At 37.5% G+C, this 19,261-nt stretch overlaps 1 protein-coding gene across 4 annotated transcripts in view; it reads right to left on the bottom strand.

Annotated features, from left to right (window-relative positions):
* Nucleotides 1-10,330: 10,330 nt before the first annotated feature.
* Nucleotides 10,331-19,261, bottom strand: part of STIM2 (stromal interaction molecule 2) — a 63,593-nt gene continuing 54,662 nt past the window's right edge. For 2 of the 4 annotated variants that reach the window (XM_080588868.1, XM_080588870.1), the window contains exons 6-13: nt 19,071-19,248; nt 17,968-18,145; nt 17,206-17,373; nt 16,917-17,017; nt 16,467-16,705; nt 14,728-14,817; nt 12,748-12,949; nt 10,331-11,948 (exon numbers count right to left, since the gene is read on the bottom strand). In XM_080588868.1, the coding sequence (XP_080444994.1) occupies nt 11,468-11,948; nt 12,748-12,949; nt 14,728-14,817; nt 16,467-16,705; nt 16,917-17,017; nt 17,206-17,373; nt 17,968-18,145; nt 19,071-19,248 (1,637 nt within the window). In that variant the 3' untranslated portion in view covers nt 10,331-11,467. Of the gene's footprint in view, nt 11,949-12,324; nt 12,474-12,747; nt 12,950-14,727; nt 14,818-16,466; nt 16,706-16,916; nt 17,018-17,205; nt 17,374-17,967; nt 18,146-19,070; nt 19,249-19,261 lie in introns of all 4 variants that reach the window. The other 2 variants (XM_080588871.1, XM_080588869.1) reach the window with 2 other exon arrangements.

A 19,261-nucleotide genomic window follows, 5' to 3' on the forward strand; every position in this document is an offset into this window, starting at 1 on the left:
ATTGATGTTCAGAATTTAACATATGCCAGCTTACACAGTTCTTGGAGATGAAGATCATCCTTAAAGGGATGGAAAACATACGCCCCTTTCTCCCTGTGGAACAAAAGAAGAAAATTAACGTTTGGTTGTAATGCAACAAAATCAATCACAGCTCTTTGATAATAGGTTTGTTGGAGCTCCCTTGGAAAATAGGACTCTTGGGTATTCTTAACTACAGCAGATACAGATCCAAAATAGCCTTTGCAGTTGCAGCTAATTCATGCCAAGGAAGGTTGATTTATTTCCATACAAATCTCAGAACAATTTTGTTCCACAGGAATACTGAAATATCTGGCAGAAGCCAAAAAGCCAAGATGATCGTCTGATCCAAAGGGATCACAAAGATGATCGGAGGGCTGGAGCAAGTCTCCTATGAAGACAGGCAGTTAGAGTTCAGATAATTTGGCCTAGAAAAGAGAAGGTTCTGGGGAAACCTTATAGCAGTACTTAAAGGGATCCTAGAGGAAAGATAGGGATAGACCCTTTATCAGGGAATACAGTGATAGGACAAGGGGTAACAGTTTTAAACTAAAAGAGGGTACATTTAGATTAGATATTAAGAAGAAATTATTTGCGTTGAGGATGGTGAAGCACTGGAACAGAAGCCCTGGATGACCCATCCCTGGAAATGTTCAAGGCCAGGTTGGGTGGGGCTTTGGAGCCAAGTGTTTTTGAAGAGTATATACTAAATCCCTCAACATGACTGATTCAAGAAGAGCAAAATTAGCTTTTAAGAGAAATTAGTGTCATGGCAGCTAACGATCACCTTGCACAATCGCCATTTTTTATATACCCAGTTCCAATCCCGACATCTTACATGTTCAAGCAGCTGAACACCGAGTTCTCACTTGGACTGCCAAGTCTCTTTCACGAGTAATGAATTACATCCAGAGCATTCTAGGGATGAAATAGTTGACATTTCTAACATACATTTATCAAAACCAATCACCTAATCACTCATCTACACTTCTTTATATTTGTCTTGTTTACACTGAATTTCCAATGTCTTTTGCTTCCTTTGCTTACATTTCATCTTTTCCATCATTAAGTTCAATACCGATAAACCTAACATGGAACCATGGTGCCTTCACTGTTCCTATCAGCTATACGAGCATATTACTTTACTCCTTTTAGTGTCTTAACTCTTGGCATCTATGTCATGAACAATTTTTTTGGTAGCCCTTTGTAAGAGGAAATTATGTTCTCCTTTATTCACTACTTTGGGATGTTGAAGGACAGAGTAATATTGATTTTCCTGTTCAAAAAATAACCTGAGTCAACTGAAGTAAGTAGATCTACTTCAAGGCTTCCTCCTATACTGTCATGTTTTAGATAGAAAACATTTCAATATTTTGGTGAGAACTGTTTCCACTCCCTACAGAGTCTCAACAAAACTAACGTGCTTGTCTATGGCTAATATTAGCAATATATGCACTGAGTAGGCACAGCAGTCGGCTCAGACTGTGGCCTCTAGCAAAGCCCAATAGCTCTGGCTAGACCTGCCAGGAATCTTAAAATGAAGTATTCCACGCTCCACAAAACAAAATTCCAATAAAAACTTTGAACTTTTCAAAAAAAAATCTTGGGTTTGCCTGTAGTTTGATGAAATACACTGACAAGAGCAAAGCAGCAGAGGTATCCCAGGCCTTGCTTAAGCAATAGAGGTTGCAGAAGGTACACACTTAAGGGGATAAATTGCACTCCAGAGACTCTTCTTTGCATTACACAAGAAAAAAGTCAGTTTTGCTACAAAACAACTTCATGTTGAGATAATGATGGATTGAGCAGCTTATCAAAAGAAATCAAGCTTACTGATACACAGCTTGCTGCTGTATTTGGTTACTTTACGCTAGAAAACTCATCTTTAAATGATGTATTCTTTCCTCTTTGAAGTTTCATAGCTGAAGCTGGTTGTTCTTTTTACTTCTAATTAAATTTGGAGTTCTTGCTGTTTACGAATCCAAACACACACAAAGCAGAAACGCTACAGCTAAAGCACACCTTTGAACAATTCATTGTGGACTTATTAATGGAAGTTTTTTTTAGGAAGTGCGATAAGCCTCATGAGAAGTCTACTTTCAGAGGACCTTTGCTTGTTACATACTGGTGACTCATTAATTTTCATCAACTTTCTCCAAGACTCGGTGTTTTCTTTCTTATGTCTCTGCTGCTTCTTCAGTCCCAAACAGAAATTAATCAAAATCTCTGGCAACGTAAACTACAGCTATCCAGGCTTTTATCTACTTTAACTAGACAACAGCAGGCTAAAAAAAAAAGAACATGCTTTAAACACCACAAGATCTGGTGTGTTTTATTCTGTACCCATCTACCTTGAAGCATTTTTGGCAGATAACGTTGGATATACATACCATTGGAGACAGACAAATAAAACATCCCAAATAACATTCTTTCTTTTCATCTACTTCCTCTAAAATTACTAGAAAAAGATTAACGTATTTTATATTTGGAACAGAAAACAGAATGGATTTTTTTTCCCCAAACCAGTATTTTTATTCACAATCCTCTTCAGGATTTTGCCTCTGAACCCTTAAAAGAGGATTTTTATCATGACACTAGAAGGGGGTAAGAAAAAAAATAGTTCTTCAGCAATTAAAAAGTTTGTATTCAAACTTCCCTTGCATACAACTCATCTTCCCAATGATTCCTCTAGATTGCATTTCAGAGCACAGGTAAATTGTGGTATACAGCTTCTCCTGACCCCCTGTCTCCAGCCTTTCTTCACCCACCTGTGTATTCACACACCTTCACCCACACGTGGTAACTGTGGCATACAACTTCTAGAATATTTTCATATCGCTAAGCTTTCCCTGTATAAAACCAGTACTAATGACAGAAGTTATAGAATGAGTAGATTTAAATAAAATGTATGGAACAAACGGAAATCCAGTATGAGATTCTGAAGATATTTCTGGAATGCTTTCAGCCACTCCTTGAATACAGAAGACCCCTGGCCTTCACCTCACTAAGGCTGAGCAGGATACTGCAGACGTTCGCAAGCAATGCCAGCACCCAGTGGAACTGTTAAAACTGTCAGTTTAAAAGCTTAAATTTGACAGGGTCAGGAAATGGACTTTAATTCCGTAGTAATGAAAAGTAGTTCATCTAGAATGAAAGAAATCTAACTTCAGTGACTGGATCCCAGCCTGCTGAAACTGGTCATTATCCAAAGCTCAGCACTATCATCCCATGGGATTAGAATGCTCTGTGGTCCACTTGCCTGGGTGCCAAATTTAACAGCTAAAAAAAAAAAGACATTTTTTACAGCCTATGCTAAAATAAGTTCATTCACAACTTGCCAGAGAAATGAATGGTCGGTCCCCAACAGAAAGTAATTTAGCTCTCTAAAGATGCAGAGTTGATTCATATATGAAGTTTAATCAAAGATACTAAGGACAAAGTGAAGTGAAGCCAATGACCATCTCACACACCACCACATCATTGCTTCTGAAGTGGGCTGTATTGGACTACAACTGGGAATAACTTATAGTTTTGCTTTCCAATAACCCGTTTCTCTCCAGGGAAGAAAATTTATTTTGCACTGTAAGTTGTCTGAACACCATCACACTGTTTCCATGGTCCCTCACCTGTATTGTCATTCACCTGCTTATCTCACTGCAATTTTATCACCTTCAGATAGGTGGGACTTCAGATGTAAGGCATTCAGTTTGCAGCAGTGGTTACAAGACAAATCATTTAAAAAAAAACTGTTCTTGTGCTTCTTCTCAGAGTTGTGAAGAGTTAGCAACGTAAGGAATATTAAACAGTAAGAACTTTTAAGAGAGCCTAAGGATTCTCAAACTACTCCTTACGATCAAAATCACAAGGCACCATACCAATAGTTAATTGGAAAGGCTTTTCACTTTGTTCAGAAGAAACACCCCACTCCCCCCCAAATCCTAAATCTTCATAGTATGAAACAACTTACGAAGTCAAAGGATCTTTCAAGCAAGAGCCCTAAGACTCAGCATTTCCAAGCCTAACTGTAGCACCCTATCTGCCCAAAGTGTCTCCACCTTCCTCTTCCCAGTACAATTGATATCAAATTTAATGATAACATGGTAAGCAAAGAAATACTGGCCAGACTCCTAAGCATAACAAAAAAAAATTCTCAAGTTTTTAAAAAAATAAAAAAATCAAAGTTTATATACTCTGGGAAAAGTCTAAAGTGAATTAGCATTACATAACATTTTCACTAACACAGTTTCACTTTTCAAAACGGAAATCAGATTTATTCAACATTAAGTGTAACAACACATCAGAAATCAATATCCACTTATAAAATAAAGCAAAATAACATGAATAAACACAGGAAAATACTGTCTGAGACTCTCCAAGCAGGACGTTTCTCATAAGACTCACAGGAAAAAAAAAGATTTCATATGCAAACAGACTCAATTCCCAAAAACTCAGTTTTTTCCAGTTGTAAAGCAATATATAGCCAATGGGAGGTAAACTAGAAAGGGGAATGAAATGCATCATGCTGTACAACACCAAAGAAATACTCCAATTGCATCTGTGTACAGCATTAACAACATGCAGTAGATGAAGTTAAAAGCAAGTACATTGTGTATATATTAGAGAGACAGAAACTGGTCGGTCTCAGGGCTTTGTTTCTTATTTTAGTTCGGCTAATGAAAACAAACAGCAGCTAAGAGCAAGTAGAGGAAGAGCAGAATCTGCGTGGAGGACAACATAACTTCCCAGAACAGTAAAGCATTTTAAGAAAGATTTAGATTGTGCACTTGTTTACTTGTCTTGGTCCTCTTCTTGCTATGTCATTGAAAAACAACCTATATCCAATGATGGGCTTTATGCAAGTATCTACAGTTTTATAAAGCTGTAATTAAAAAAAACAATGCAAATCACTCATTCTGCTAGTCTTTTCAGTCAGGCATTAATATGCTGAACACCCACTACTAAATGTTTGTGTGTTTTTTTTTTTAAATTGAAAATAAAAGCAGGGAAAAACATCTCCCAAATAGCCTTGCTAAAATGTGGGGTTAAATGTAATTATTTTTGTTGCTTGCAGGAGTGCAGTATGAAAACACATGATATCCAATTCATTTCATTAAGAACTATTTAAACAAGTCCTTTAAACCACAAGCTGGGATGTTTTTTGTTCAAGTCAGTCCATAACCTGGCAGATTTCTCCCACCCCAACACCAATTTTTAAACAAACCCCTAAGATCTCCCATGGCTTAGGTCAGCTATTGAAAAGCAAGCAAGCAAAGCGCACATGCAAGTTATTAGAATTAGCCAAATATAATTAACTACAGAGTTTCAAGCAGTAAGTACATCTACACTCCCCTGGGGAGACTCAGTCCTATTGGGAGATGGATTTCAAAGCTGAGAAAAGAACACAGGTTACCCGGTTCACTCCAGTTCTCTGCCTTCCACCTGAAGACCTCCAGGAACCTGTTCTACCATCTAACAAGCTAGTACAAATATTCAAGATGATTGTTTCTGCAGAAGACCACTTTTAATTAATTCCAGTAAGAACGGGCTGATGGCTGACAACTGGCCAACCTTTGTCAGGACTAGACATACTGACCTTAAACAAATTCAAGTCTGAAAATAATTGGGCAGCTTCAAGTTAATATACAAAACAAAGGAGAATTTAAGAAGGATAACTTCACCACTCATATAGAAATTGCACCGGTCAATGCCGTACCTAGCTCAACTGAAGTACAGCAGCATTTTTACAACTATATCCAACCATGACTTAGTCTTTAAAAGCAGTATCTATTCTATCACTTATCTATTAGTAATTAACAATTACTAATTAAAAAAATGTATTCTAAACAAACATTAATCAAGTATCAGTACCTGTATTTATTTTGTAACAGTAGAGGGATCACAAAGAACTGAGCTGAATTAAAGTAAAAGGAATGTAAAGGAGAAAGAGTTAATTCAGATTTCTTCAACACATACTAAACCAAAATCAGCTTTAAGACACACTACTGAAATCATTATCTGAAACAGCTCTGAGCTCTGGCAATCACAAGTTAGTGCTATAACTACCAAATTTAATGCTGGATTGAAAATAGAATGGAAATGTCAAGTCAATGCCCTGCAAATTTCTACAGAAGAAAGGTTAATTCTTGGACAAAGTCACTGATCCAAAAGTTTTGAGATTGAATGTACCTCTCATCTCCAGCAATATAAATTGTGAGCATTCTTTACTCTTCTGACTTAGAAGCAGGTGATATACCTTGGCACTCTTTTTCATCCTATGCAATGAGCAAAAGGAATTTTTTTCCCCCTGTGCTGCCCTTAACATCTGAGGCCAACCTAACCATTTTTCATTTCAGAGAGGCATCGAATACACAGAGCACACACTCCAGATTTGGTAAGCATGGGACTCGCAGTTAGAGAGCAAAAAATGGAATGCATCCGTTTTATTGCTGAGAGACAGCAGATTGGTGAGTGCTGCCATCTCGCTTAAGCGATGTCAGATGCAAGAGCAACTGGGAATAACAGTTTAAAGTTGTTTTAATTTATACGAATCATTACATTCTGTTTATGCAAGAAAGGACTAAGTGGAATTTCAGACCAGCACCATCTCAAAAAGGGCTTGAAGGGAAAGCCATCTACTGAAAATGTGTACGACACTGTTGAATTGGCACTATAGCCTCAAAAGAACTGTTACCTAAACATTTACATGCTATCAAGCACACAAACACTACAGGCAAAAGCCTTTTTTGGTTATTGGTTATACCAAAAAGTCAGTGTTTAAGAGTTACTAGCAGAAAAGTTTACCAGCACTTGAAATCAAACAGCCTTAGCAGGCTTAACCATTATTCAATGGAGATGCAATACCCAGGATTAAAATGCTTAGAGAAATTCTGAGCAAGTTGTGTTTCAAACACACATCACTTCAGTCAGTGCAACCGGAACAGATGAGAAAACCTCGTTCATCATACTTAACATATTGTACAAGGAGATAAGCAAGTAGTAAAGAGGTCCAAGAACCAGTGATTCCTCTATTTAGCTTCAAAAAAAAGTTAAACACTCAGGTTTATTTACATTCTTCTCCCTTTCTTGTAAGTAAATGGAAAATAAATGCTTCTTTGCATACATTATAAAATTAAGGTAGTAATCCTTCTTCAGTAATGTATCTTGGAAATGGAATAAAACTATCCTGAAGCTCTAAAAGCTGGAGGTATGAGAAATGCTAATTAGGGTTCTCTCTCCTCTGCACATTCCTTTCCCACATGTTGAGAAGCAAAAGGGCAAAATACTGTAAGCTTAATTTCTAATTGTCTTTGTAGGCTTTTAGTCAGTCACAAAATTAATGCCTAACTCAAGCTTGCATCCATACATATCACAAACCGAAGTCTTCTTGGGTTCACCATCTCCAAGGCTTCCAGATGAGGAAGGATCATTATAACCTTGACTATGATGGAGAAGCTTCCCTGTTTCAGCAAATTGTCCATCAGAAAGCAATCTGCTGCCTAGGTATCAGTGAAGTGGGGAAAGAAAAATGTACTGATATGCCTGGAACTGCACATATGCAGCTTTAAATTCCATCACTGACCACAGAAAATGAATCAACTGCTTTAATCTCAAGGTTCACAATAGTCTAGTCAAAAGCATTCCCCACACAATCAGGAATAACTTTCCTACATTTTTTCGTATTATTAGGGAAGAGAAAAATCCCAGTCTTCAGAAAGAACTAGGGAAAAGTTTGGTTCTAGAAGGTTGGGAGTTCGTTGGGTTTTGCCCCTTTTTTTAATTGTCGGTACGCTTCTTGATATAGAATCACATTCTTGACATTTCTTCCTCTTTCAGGTGAAAGACTTAAAGACTTAAGAGGATTTTCCCTGAAGAGGTTACCATTTAGGCAGTGTCTACAAAGGGGCCCCTGTGCTGACAAATGATTCTTTAACAATATATTTAAAGAAAGATCCTTATCTTCTGAAAATGTACTGAAGAATTTAAAATAAAACATGTATTTTGGCTATAAAAGCTCAAAAAAAGTACTCTGACCACAACCATTCTGAGTTTAGGGCTTAGGAAGTCCTGAGCTGCTAAGCAATGACAACACTAGATCGTCTCAGATTAACATCTTACAGAAATCCTTGTGGACAGTGACTGCCAACTGGTTCAACTTGCATTAAGCAAACAGAGGAAAAACTTGGAGGACCTTATAAAGCACATCATCTCCTGAGATGCTGACATATGCCAGGTACTTCAGCATTAATGCTGGAGTTGATGTCTACCAGTGAGGATCTATCCTGGTATCAGTGATCTCTACATACATTTCCTTCTTATTTCCTTTCTCTACCTTACCAAAAATGGGTAGAAGCCAAATGATTTTATTTTTTTTTTTAGTAGACAAGGAAGATGCTAAAGGTTTGAAGACAAACACTTCTACAGTAGCCATAATAGCAGCAATGCAAGTCACTTAGATTGTGGACAAATTAAGGTGGCAAAATGTATAAGGATTCTATTAAAATAATGAAAAAAGCTCTTTGAACTTAAAACCAATTACAGTTTATGCTCCAACATCCACTACTCACCACTTCTGATCATATTAACTTAAGCTTTTAGTTCTATTGTATTTATTAAGTAGCAGCTATAAAGTTACAGGACAGCTGGTGATAAACTGAGTGTTGAGAGCAGTCTGTGCTCCAAAAGTTTGCCACTATAAAGCCAAAACCTATCACTATGATAATTTCATTTGTTTGTACAATGCCATCTTTTTTCTCTAGAAGCTGGTTAAATTGTGTATTTCACAAAAGATACTTAACACTTTAAAAATTCACAGCTAATGAAGAACTTACCACTGCCTCTGTTTCAGTTTTTGTTACTACAGAACACTGGATTTGTCTGTTTTGGCTTCTCTGTATTTGAGCTTGCATGACTTTGATGTCAGGATTAAGAAAGTGCTGTCCTCCCTCTCCTCAGTACCAATCTTTTTTTTCCCCCCCCATGTGTACATATTTACTCTCCAGTATCAAAAAGCTGCTTTATCTTCTTTGGTAATGATAGAGACAGAACTCCTCAAATGTTACACCGCAAGATCTACTATCCAGCCCCAGACCTTAAACTCAATTATTGCTATAGCCTTCTTAAGTGCAGACATCAAAATTGAACATTTTTGGTAGTATTCTTTTCTGTGCTGTTGTGGAGCCAAAAGAAGTGCCTTAGTTTTATGCATTTCCCCTTTGTACAGGTTTAAAGTACTTCATCAGGCTTTTAACTACAACTCTGAAGTCTCAGCAGTGAGGTGGTTCTCTGGCACAAGCCTTTTTGCATAGCTGCCTTTGGACAGTCTAACATGTACAGAGTGCACAATCTTAGTTTATAGACACCATTGCTACCTTGTGATCACTACTTCCGCAGCCACAGTTGTTCAATGATGATTCAGAGAATGGGACAATATAATTTCATTACTTACTATTCCACCAATTTGTCTCTTCTCCAAACTTTAGCAAATCTTTTATTTGCCCTATGCTTATTTATATAGATGACGCTCATTTATTTTCATACAGTAAAAAAAACTGATTAATTCTGTAAGAGAACAGGAAGAATCCAATGTTCCAGGACTTTTAAGGTACTTGCATAGGTAGCGTCTCCATCTCTTCTTCTAACCCTCCTCCTCTAACCATTTACTAGCCACAGTAAATGCTTCTGTTAACATCACCACCACTTATTGAGGACAGAACTGACACATCGTTTATGTACAATGGAACCTAAATAGAAAATTATAGAAAAACATGTATCATTTAAATTTCAATTAGCTACAGGTTTTGTTGAAGGCTCCTTACTAGCAAAAAAAGATTAGGCAATCAGTGAATTAATTCTTTCATACAGTACAGCATGTACATATTGGCGAGGAATGAGCCCCTGATCACAGGCTGCTGGCAGTGGCACCTGTTACTGAGGCAACTAGCATACCCCTATGGAAGAGCTGAAACTATTTAGTCATCGCTGGGTAAATTGCTTGTGTTCGTTAGAGCAAGAAGTATTTCTTTGGAATGTACCTCAAAATAAATTCCTGCTCAGTATTAACATTTTCAGACAAACTGAATAAAAGGCACTGTTACTCAAGCAGTACATTTGTTGTCTCCAACTGTTGGAAAAAAAATGGTTTTCAAGCAACTAGCAACTGTTGCCCTAAGAAGGCTTCCTTATTATCTCTTAGTAATTTCATCTCTCCATATAAAAGCTCAACAAAAACTGTTTTTTTCCGAAGCATGTCGAGTCTCACCTTTATAGCTATCTTTATATCTAAAATTATGAGTTAGTATAACAGTATGCATTATAAAATTATACCATTTACTTCAGACATGTCTGAACAGCTAAATCTTCAAACTATACAAAAATAAAGTGTATGAAATCTTACAAAAGGAGGACATTAAGACATTAATAGCTAATCCAAAAAATATAACAATAACTTATACACAGCAGTAAGCATAAGCAATGTAGCCTACAACAGCTTTCAATAAACAGGACTTCTGAAACAAGCATCAGCTAAAATTGGAACATTCCCAAGCACAATAATGTTTCCAATTTATTATCTTTACCACAGTACAAACTTTCACAAACCGAATGTCCGTTGTCTGTCAGTCTGTAAACAAAAGCTACTACCCCCACCTCCTCGTTTTAAGAGAGTGAATATTTTTAGTCCTCAGTCAAGTTTCATATCCATCACTTGCATAAGGAATCAAGAGCCTCTTCTCTTGTTAAATTACATTTTATATATATATATATATATATATATTTATCATACAGCCTGCAGTGAAGTGAAATCACAGTGAAAGTCCTGGGAAAAACATGATCTTTACAGCAGGACTTGAACCATTCTAATAATAAATGCATCTAACAAAGCTTCCCATAATAAAAGCGTGGCATTTCCATTTCCAGAAATCAAGTCAATTAGAAATTCTAGGTTCTACTTAAAAACCCCAAAGATCTAAAAGTGAAAAGATTCATCTTCTCAAATACAAGTCTTTCAGTTTCACTTGCAGAGAGACTTTTCCAGTCTGTAAAACAGTAGTGCAATTCAATTAGTTCTTTTATTTTTCTTGAAGTCCAGTAGGTAAATGTTGTAGCTCTATGGAAAGATAGGAAGATGCTCTGGTAAACAAGAAACTTTGGCAAGCCCAGGAGGGCTTACTAGTTCATTAAAGCTTGGAAGTCCAAAGTGGCTTAAAAAAGGTTTATGAATAAACTAAAAAAAGAGAAATAAATAGGCAGAAATGAATGTAAACTGTCTGAAATTTTTAATGATTTCTCATTGACAGCTGGCACAAACTTTGACAGCAGAGTCAGTTAAATAGAATCCACCTACAGAGTATTCCATTAGCGCACCCAGTCTGGAAGGCTCAAATGGAATTACATTCCTAAAGATTTAAAAAACAGTACTTATAACATTACTACAAGGCTTCTTCTGCCCACCTCACTTACACTTCTTCTTAAAGAGGCTTTTTATTTTTGATGGCTTTTTGTTTTTTTCACCGTTTTGGTACAGGTCCTGCGGGATGCTACTTATCCTAGGGACAGAAGAAGCTTCGTGGCTGGGTTTACTGTCACTACTGGCTGAAGAACATGAGGTGTGCCGAGGCTTTACGACTGGGATCCCACTTGAAAGCTGGTTCATGCTGCAGGACTTCTCCAGGATTCCATTATAAACTTTGCTTGCAGGACTAAAAATCATGCTCTTAGTTTCTGCCATGCCTACACAGTCAGGAGAACCCCTGGATATATCTGCAGTTAGAGAAGAGGAGTCTCCTGTAGATGATTCCTCCAGTGAGAGTTCTTCCCGGGATACTTTCTGAGGAGAAAGCGTCTGGTACATCTCAAGACTAGATGGAGGAGACTGCTTCCTTCCAACGGATGAATTTAAGGAGTCACATTCTGAACCTGCTTCCTGTACTTCCCTGAGTCAGAGCAAACAAAGGAGAAAAGAATGAAACTATTATTTCCACCGTGCAATTAAAAGGAAATTTAGAATCAATAATATCAGTCTAAAAGCACCACCCACTTTTCCTTAGTAGTTAATTAACAAAAACATTAAGTCCAACATTTTAACTTACAACTTGCATTATATCATTTCATTACCTAAACTTAAAATAATTACTTTCTGCAATTTCATTTTTGTGGGCAGCAGGATCTGCCCAGAATCAGTCATTTGCATCTCACTTCAAAGAACAAAAACTATCTTTCTGGCACGTGAAGTCAGAAAAGTTATGAAATGAAAGGAGGAGATTTAAGTCTATCATATACAAAAAGTTTCTTCAGGACAAGTGTCCCTACCTTTCAACAAGCTCATTTGCTCCTTCCAAAAGGAATTTAACCTTTTCCTATGAGGCCATGTAACAAGAGTAGGTACACGCTCAACATGCTGTAAGAATTGTGTTACCATCCATCTTCTCTTCGCCCAGTAGCTGACATTGCTTTTGATCCTAGTTTCAGATGTAAAAGCCAGTAACATATTGTAATGGAGAATCAGGGTTAGTTCAGTGCACCCTGGATTGTAACATTACTTAACTGTATATGACATGCTAGCTATTTACATACACATACCAGACATGAACACTTTCTGCTCCTTTTGGCTACATTCATTTATATTATCCTACAAATTACTTTAACTTTCATCTTGGTTCAACCTCTAATTCTAAACTGATAGCCTCAAACACTCCTATCAAATTCCCAAGTGCTGTTTACTAGTCCCCGTACCATTGTTTATCAGCAGAGAAGTAAATGGCTTCCTCCTCCTCTTCAGTTCGATAAAGAGCTGGGCAGCTCGACACAGAAAGGATGTCAGGGTCAGGGGAGTGCAAAGCATGCTGAGACTGTGGAGATGATGGCACAACATTGCGTCTTGATCGACACAAGCTACTGCTTCTTGCCAGTGTGCTGGGAGGTTTTACAATGGACCCTGAGGCAAAGAAAAAGCAAACCAAACCCCCCATGTGACATTGATGTTAATAAAATCTACTCTAAAGACTAAATAGCAGGTGTCTACTTCAGTCACAGTGATTCTAAAACAGCTTTGACATTGCTCGATTATTTAGAGGACCTTTGCTCTATTGTTAAGAGAGAAGGCAGACCAACAGCACCTTACACATTCTACCATTAGATGAAGCAGCTAACCAACTGCAGCAGTTTTGTGCCTGCCAAATACTACTCCGACCATGTGCAGCACTGCCTCACTACCCTCCCTTGGGAGGGAAGAGACTAATGAGACTTGCAAACCCTTATAAACTAAAAATAGCAGTACTCAAGTTAGCATATTACACAACATCCTGTATTTTACTTGTATTCTTTAAGCTCCATATCACCACACACAAAAGTTTTGTAATGTAGGTGATACCTAACCAAGCACTGAAATACACTGCATTAGTTGAAAATTACATTAGACATGGAAGACTAAATCATATTATGTATAACAAAATAGCAAATACATAATTCAACCTTATTTCAAGCTCAAAAATTTCTTATCTGATGTTTTAATTTTCCATGCTAAGAATTTCAGGAAAAAAATAATGGGTGGAGACAGCAACACAAGAGTTGACCATTCAAGCACCTAACAGGAAGTGACAAACTATGATCTTTCTCATACAATTCCTCATTCGGAAACTGATTAGGCATCAATGCTTTTACAGAAAGAAACCTACAGATCTATTTTCAGGATAGCTGTTATGCCTCAGGACTTCTCGTGTATCTCTTAACACTGTCCAACAGAATGCATCACTTTGCTTAACATAACACAGACCACACCTTTACTGCTGCTCAAGATGTTTACCTAGCACACCAACAGAATTCAACATTTACTGTAGACAAAGATTTCTAGCCTGACACAAAGTGCATCTTATTTTCTGAGATGCCAGTTAATCAGGTAGATTACAGTCTCCCTTCCTGGAATCTCAGGAAAGGTTCAGTTCCTGTTTTCAGTGCAGGAAGCCGTAACGTTCACAAAACTGCAAATAACTGCACCTTCACCGGCACATAGACTTTGTGTCCTGCTGGGCTGAGCGATAAACAGTGGCTTCCAAGTCCCAACATGACAGTCATCACATAAATCAAACTTTTGATTTTACTTTGATGGATTCCCTATTGACTTGGAGAAGCAGGTTTTGGTAGCTAAAAAATAAGCCTGTGTCACTAATGAAATTCCTAAAAAAAACAAATGTTTACTGAAGAATACAGAATCCGTTTAGGAAATTTGTACTGTGTGTCCAGGTAAATAAGATGCCATCCTACTTGCTGGTGTAAAAAACAAGACCACCACTGACTTTTAAGAGAAATTATAAGCATTTTGTTTCCTCATAGGTGCATATATGCAGGATTATGAAGGATTCAGCTATGACAACTTAGAATCAGTTTTATAGTGCAAATGATCAAGGAGTCAGCTGAACCCTAGCCAGTCAATGGAAAGTAGAAAATTTCACTATCCCTTTCTTGTAATGACTTCGTTTCAGCCTTGTTCATCTACTTTATCTCCTCCTGCTGTTCTTCAGCTCAGGAATAAACAGATCCATTACTTCACACCATTTTAGCCTATCATATTTCTTGCCGAAGCGCAAAGAAGTCTGTCCATCTGACTGCCAACTATGCCAACCTTAAGTAGATATCAAAGGATGCTAAGGCCAGGTAACAGCCTAGACCAGACAGTTCAGTTATGTCCAGATGCTGAAAGTCTTGCTTGTAACTGACCTGTCTGCATACTGCCTTTTGCCTGAAGCCTCATGAGTGAGACAAGCCATTTTGCTTCTGTCCTTCCTCGTATGCATTTGTCATTTTTCTCTAAAGGATGGGAATAATTTAGCAGTTACCAACGTATCACATGATAATTTGACTCTTCCTGAATGGATTTCAGGAACATCACTGAACATATTTTCTGTTTCCCCAGTCCCAAACATTTCCAGTTTGTTTGTTTTTGAAAATAGCACAAACTGTAAAAGCTAGTAAACTAAAAAGTTACTTCTCTCATGCAATCACTTGTACAAAAAGCAGACACTTATGCTTCATCAAAACTCAGAAAACACAGTTAAAGTTCCTGTAATGTTATTATGGTTTAGGTAACTTTCATCACCGATTCACTGAGGTACCACTCATTAGCTAAACACTTCCAAAAAGACAAACTAAATTTTAACAAAAACAGAAGTTTCAACTACATGTGCTCTTCGAAACTATACAGTCCTTCTAATCTTAGTTCCTCTGAACCAGCTGCACTTTGTTGCTCTCTGGCTTCACTTTCATGCAAGACCTGAACAAGAAGACAGACTAAAATCACGTCTGAAGTCTTACATACACATTTCAGTGGTTTGCCATTTTAGACTATCTGGAAGGTCACGATGGTGAATGGAGCTCTGTTTTAAAATCACATCACAGGTTACTCCATATTCTTGCTTGGAATTTTGGACATTGGAATCCACATCTTACTGGGTCATCCAAGGAATTTGTTACTAAGCTTTAAATCAAAGCCCTTATAGAGAAGGCTATAGTATTCTTTAAAAGTAACCATAACTTGCAGAAAAAATAGCATTGCATTGGTATTAAACTTTTCAAAGGGCTCCACGGAATACATGCAAAAACACTGGTATATTTAGAATGAAAACATGCCCCAAGCACATGAAACAAAGCCAGCAAAATGGCATTCTCCTTGTGTGCTTTTAAAATTCTAATTGATTCTAAGAATTCCAGCCCTGGAAGAAAAATGTACACACATAACAAAGATTTCTTCCCTACTTATTCCCCAGCTTGATATTGCTTGTTTAAAAAGCTACATGGAAGCTCATCTTTTGATATGCCTCCAGAGTCCAGTTAATCAAAACTTCCATGAAACAGGCTCTTGTATTGACGTAATGACTCAAGATACCAGGGTGGTCTGAATCCCCAGTGTATATACTTTCATCATAGTTTAACCAAAGCTGGATTTCCCTCCCTCCAGCATTTGGCCTCTGTGCTTCACACTCAAACCACCCAATGTATCCCAACACAAACATTCTCCCTGAAAGCTTCACTCGGACAACAACAGGATTTGAAGAACGTTTGAAAAGCTATGTAGCACAAGGAACCCTAGGCAAACTCCATCCCTTCCATCTGAAAGAATAAACGTGCTAAGAAGAAAAAAAAATCAGCACTACAGATAAGTTTTTGTTTTAGTGGAAAACCAAGCATGACAAGCAGACTTTAGAAACCTTAGCTGACTCTGTACCCTTGGTGCCTCCCACCCCCACCTGGGTGAACAAAGGCTTTTTCTCCTTCATCTTTATTGCAAAACCTTATTTTCAATTTATGCAAGTCCCAAAAGAGATCTGAAAAGTTACACAGAATTTTGTTGCTTCTAACTTTCATCCAACCCTATATGATTTTAGGATGCTCCTCCCACCTAATTTTAAAATCCCATGTTCCAAAGCTTTCCCATCATTTCTACCGAACTTAACACTTACCATGAAACTGTGAAACTATTGGAGGAGTATCTTCATCTAAGTCATCAACTCCCCCTGCAATTGGATAAGGAGGAATGGAAACTCGAGGCATAACTACCCAGCTGTGATCAGAGTACAGAGAGGAGGTCAAGCTCGGTAGCCCAGAGTTGTGTGCAATTTGAAAACCACAAATCTTCTCAATCTGTTGCCATCGATAAAGACGCTCTCGTAAACAGGTTGTCAACTCAGAGAGCGCCTTCCTGAAGAAAAGCAAGCATTAAAATTACTTATTCTGTTCTTAATAGCAAAGCAACACCAGTGCAGTCATTCTAGGCCCATTAAGACTGCAAATATTCCCACTTTAATGTCTTTTAAGCTGTTCCACATAAAAGTGCAAAAACACTAAGATAGTAAGTTCAAATTTCAGGAATACAGTCAGAAAAAAAACATGCATCCTGCTATTAGTCTTACTTTGCTTCAAGGATTTTATGGTCCACTTCATCCAGTGAGGAGCTGTGTGCAACATGTAATGTTCCAAATACAGTACTTCTCTTCTTTTTTATCTTTTCTGCCTATAAAGCAGAAATGCTTATGTTATATATTTACTGCAGACAGCAAAACATTAGCAATATTGATAGGCAGCATACATCATCTCAGAGCAGAAAAATATCCATACGCTTATCTGAATGATTTGCATTTACTGTTTTCATTTACCTAGCAAGATATTGCTCTTAAGTAACCAAAGAGTAAAAATTAGTACCTCATCTTTGGCGATTGCTAATTGCATTTCTGCGTGCTGTCTTTTGATATTGTAATATTGTACTTCAACTTCATGTGTTAACTGAAGCCACTTCTGTAAAGCTTCAGGAACAGACCAATTACTTCTCAGCTCAAATTCCTTCTCAGCCTTTTTCAGAGCCATGCGAACCTAGCATTCAAAAAGAAATAAAAGCATCACCAAGATTCTCATTAGAACTGACAGCAGAAGACAATAAAATATAAACACCTTTTTAAACCCAGAGCAACGTATTAAGGCTTTACACCAAGCTTTGGCAAGTGCCCATCTGTCAGGAAGGCAGACGAGGCATTTCTGAAATTAAGGCATGTGAATTTCCATGTACTATATTACACTCAGATTTTCTCTGGTGATATATAGTCACTCACTTGAAGCTTACAAGTATTTGTAAGACAACACACTGATTTAGCACTATAAATCCTCTATTACTACTCAAGAGTGATACAAAGCTACTACTTCTCATGTGGTAACAAGATAGAAAACAAGCTCTCTTATATCCTGTTCCATGAATCCAGTTACATTATGATAACACACTAATATATAGTGATGTCCTTTTATGTTGCAAAATACTCCTGAAGCTATGACATGATTGACAGACTTTTGCTTTTAGTACTTTCAGAATTTTCCATTCAAATCTAGTGTCAGAGAAAGGCTGCTTTAAACCCTAAAGATCTAATAAAGGACCAAATTAAAGTCAACATTAAAATACATACAGTTTGCAGGTACCTGTACTAGCTCTTCCTCTGCATATTTGAGTCTGCTGAGCTCACATTCAGCTCCCTCCCTCAACTCCCTTAGGCGATGAGCTTCTCGTTTTGCATCATTGATCTCATCCATCATTTTGCGCTCCAGATTTTGCTTTTCCACAGCTACATTTCTGTTCTCCTCCTGTGCCTTCTCAAGCCTTCACAATCGAACAGAAAAATGAGAAAATACACAGCATGTTTGTTAAAAATTGCCACCCTCTTGAGAAGAAATTGTGTCCAGCGCGAGGACAACAGGCAGTTAGCACAAACTGGAACACAAGAGTTTCCCTCTGAACATCAGGAGATACTACTCTACTGTACGGGTGACCGAGCACTGGCACAGGTTGCCCAGTAAGCAGTCTCCCTCCTTGGAGATCTTCAAAAGCCACCTGGACATGATCTTGAGCAACCTGCTCTAGGTGTCCCTTCTTGAGCAGGAAGGTTGGACCAGATGACTTCCAGAAGTCCCTTCCAACCTCAACCATTCTGCAATTCTGTAATAATCAAGACTGTACAAGCTGCATGAATGTGCAGCATCACAATGAAATGTCCAGTGTCAGACAAAATATGCCAACTTTCAGTTGAACCTTCATTAAAAGTTTAATAAGATCAAAATAGCAGTCTTCATAGAAAATTGAGTTATGTATGTACCAGAGAAGCCTATGAACTATCATAATGCTAAATAAGCAATACAAAGTAATCAGCCAAAGTCTATTTCAAACTTAAAAGCTTAAAACAGGAAAAAGATAGTTCCATGTTCTCATTTCAATGTACGTAAAGAAAATAGAGATTCCAAAATAAACTAATTATATGAATATAACAACACGTACTTCTAAATCAATAGATTAAAAAGGCTGAACATGTATTCTCTACTCTCACCATTATTATTACATTCTAAAACATCCAGGAGCAATATCTACCCAAAAACCCTTCATCACTGACATCACAATTTCCATGTAAAAAGATTAACAAAATCCAAAGGAAGCTTTAAGGCACAGTATTTATGAGCATGAATGGTCTGTATTTATATTTCACCACAAAATGAAGTCAAGGACAACTAAACGTTAAGCTTTGTTTTCATACCTTTCCTGCAAGTCAAGAAGACTTTGTTCTGCTGTTTGGAGACTTTCCAAGTCCTTCATCATTTTTGTGATGTGTTCTTTGGAGGTTCTGTTCTGGGTATATGCAAACCAGCAGCCTCCAAAACCAATAACTATAGAAACTGTTAATACAAAATCTTTCATCCAGTTGTGAGGGGGACCTGTGCAGAGAAT

The sequence above is a fragment of the Anser brachyrhynchus genome (genome assembly GCF_964034855.1).
Source record: "Anser brachyrhynchus genome assembly, chromosome: 4".
Classification (NCBI taxonomy): domain Eukaryota; kingdom Metazoa; phylum Chordata; class Aves; order Anseriformes; family Anatidae; genus Anser; species Anser brachyrhynchus.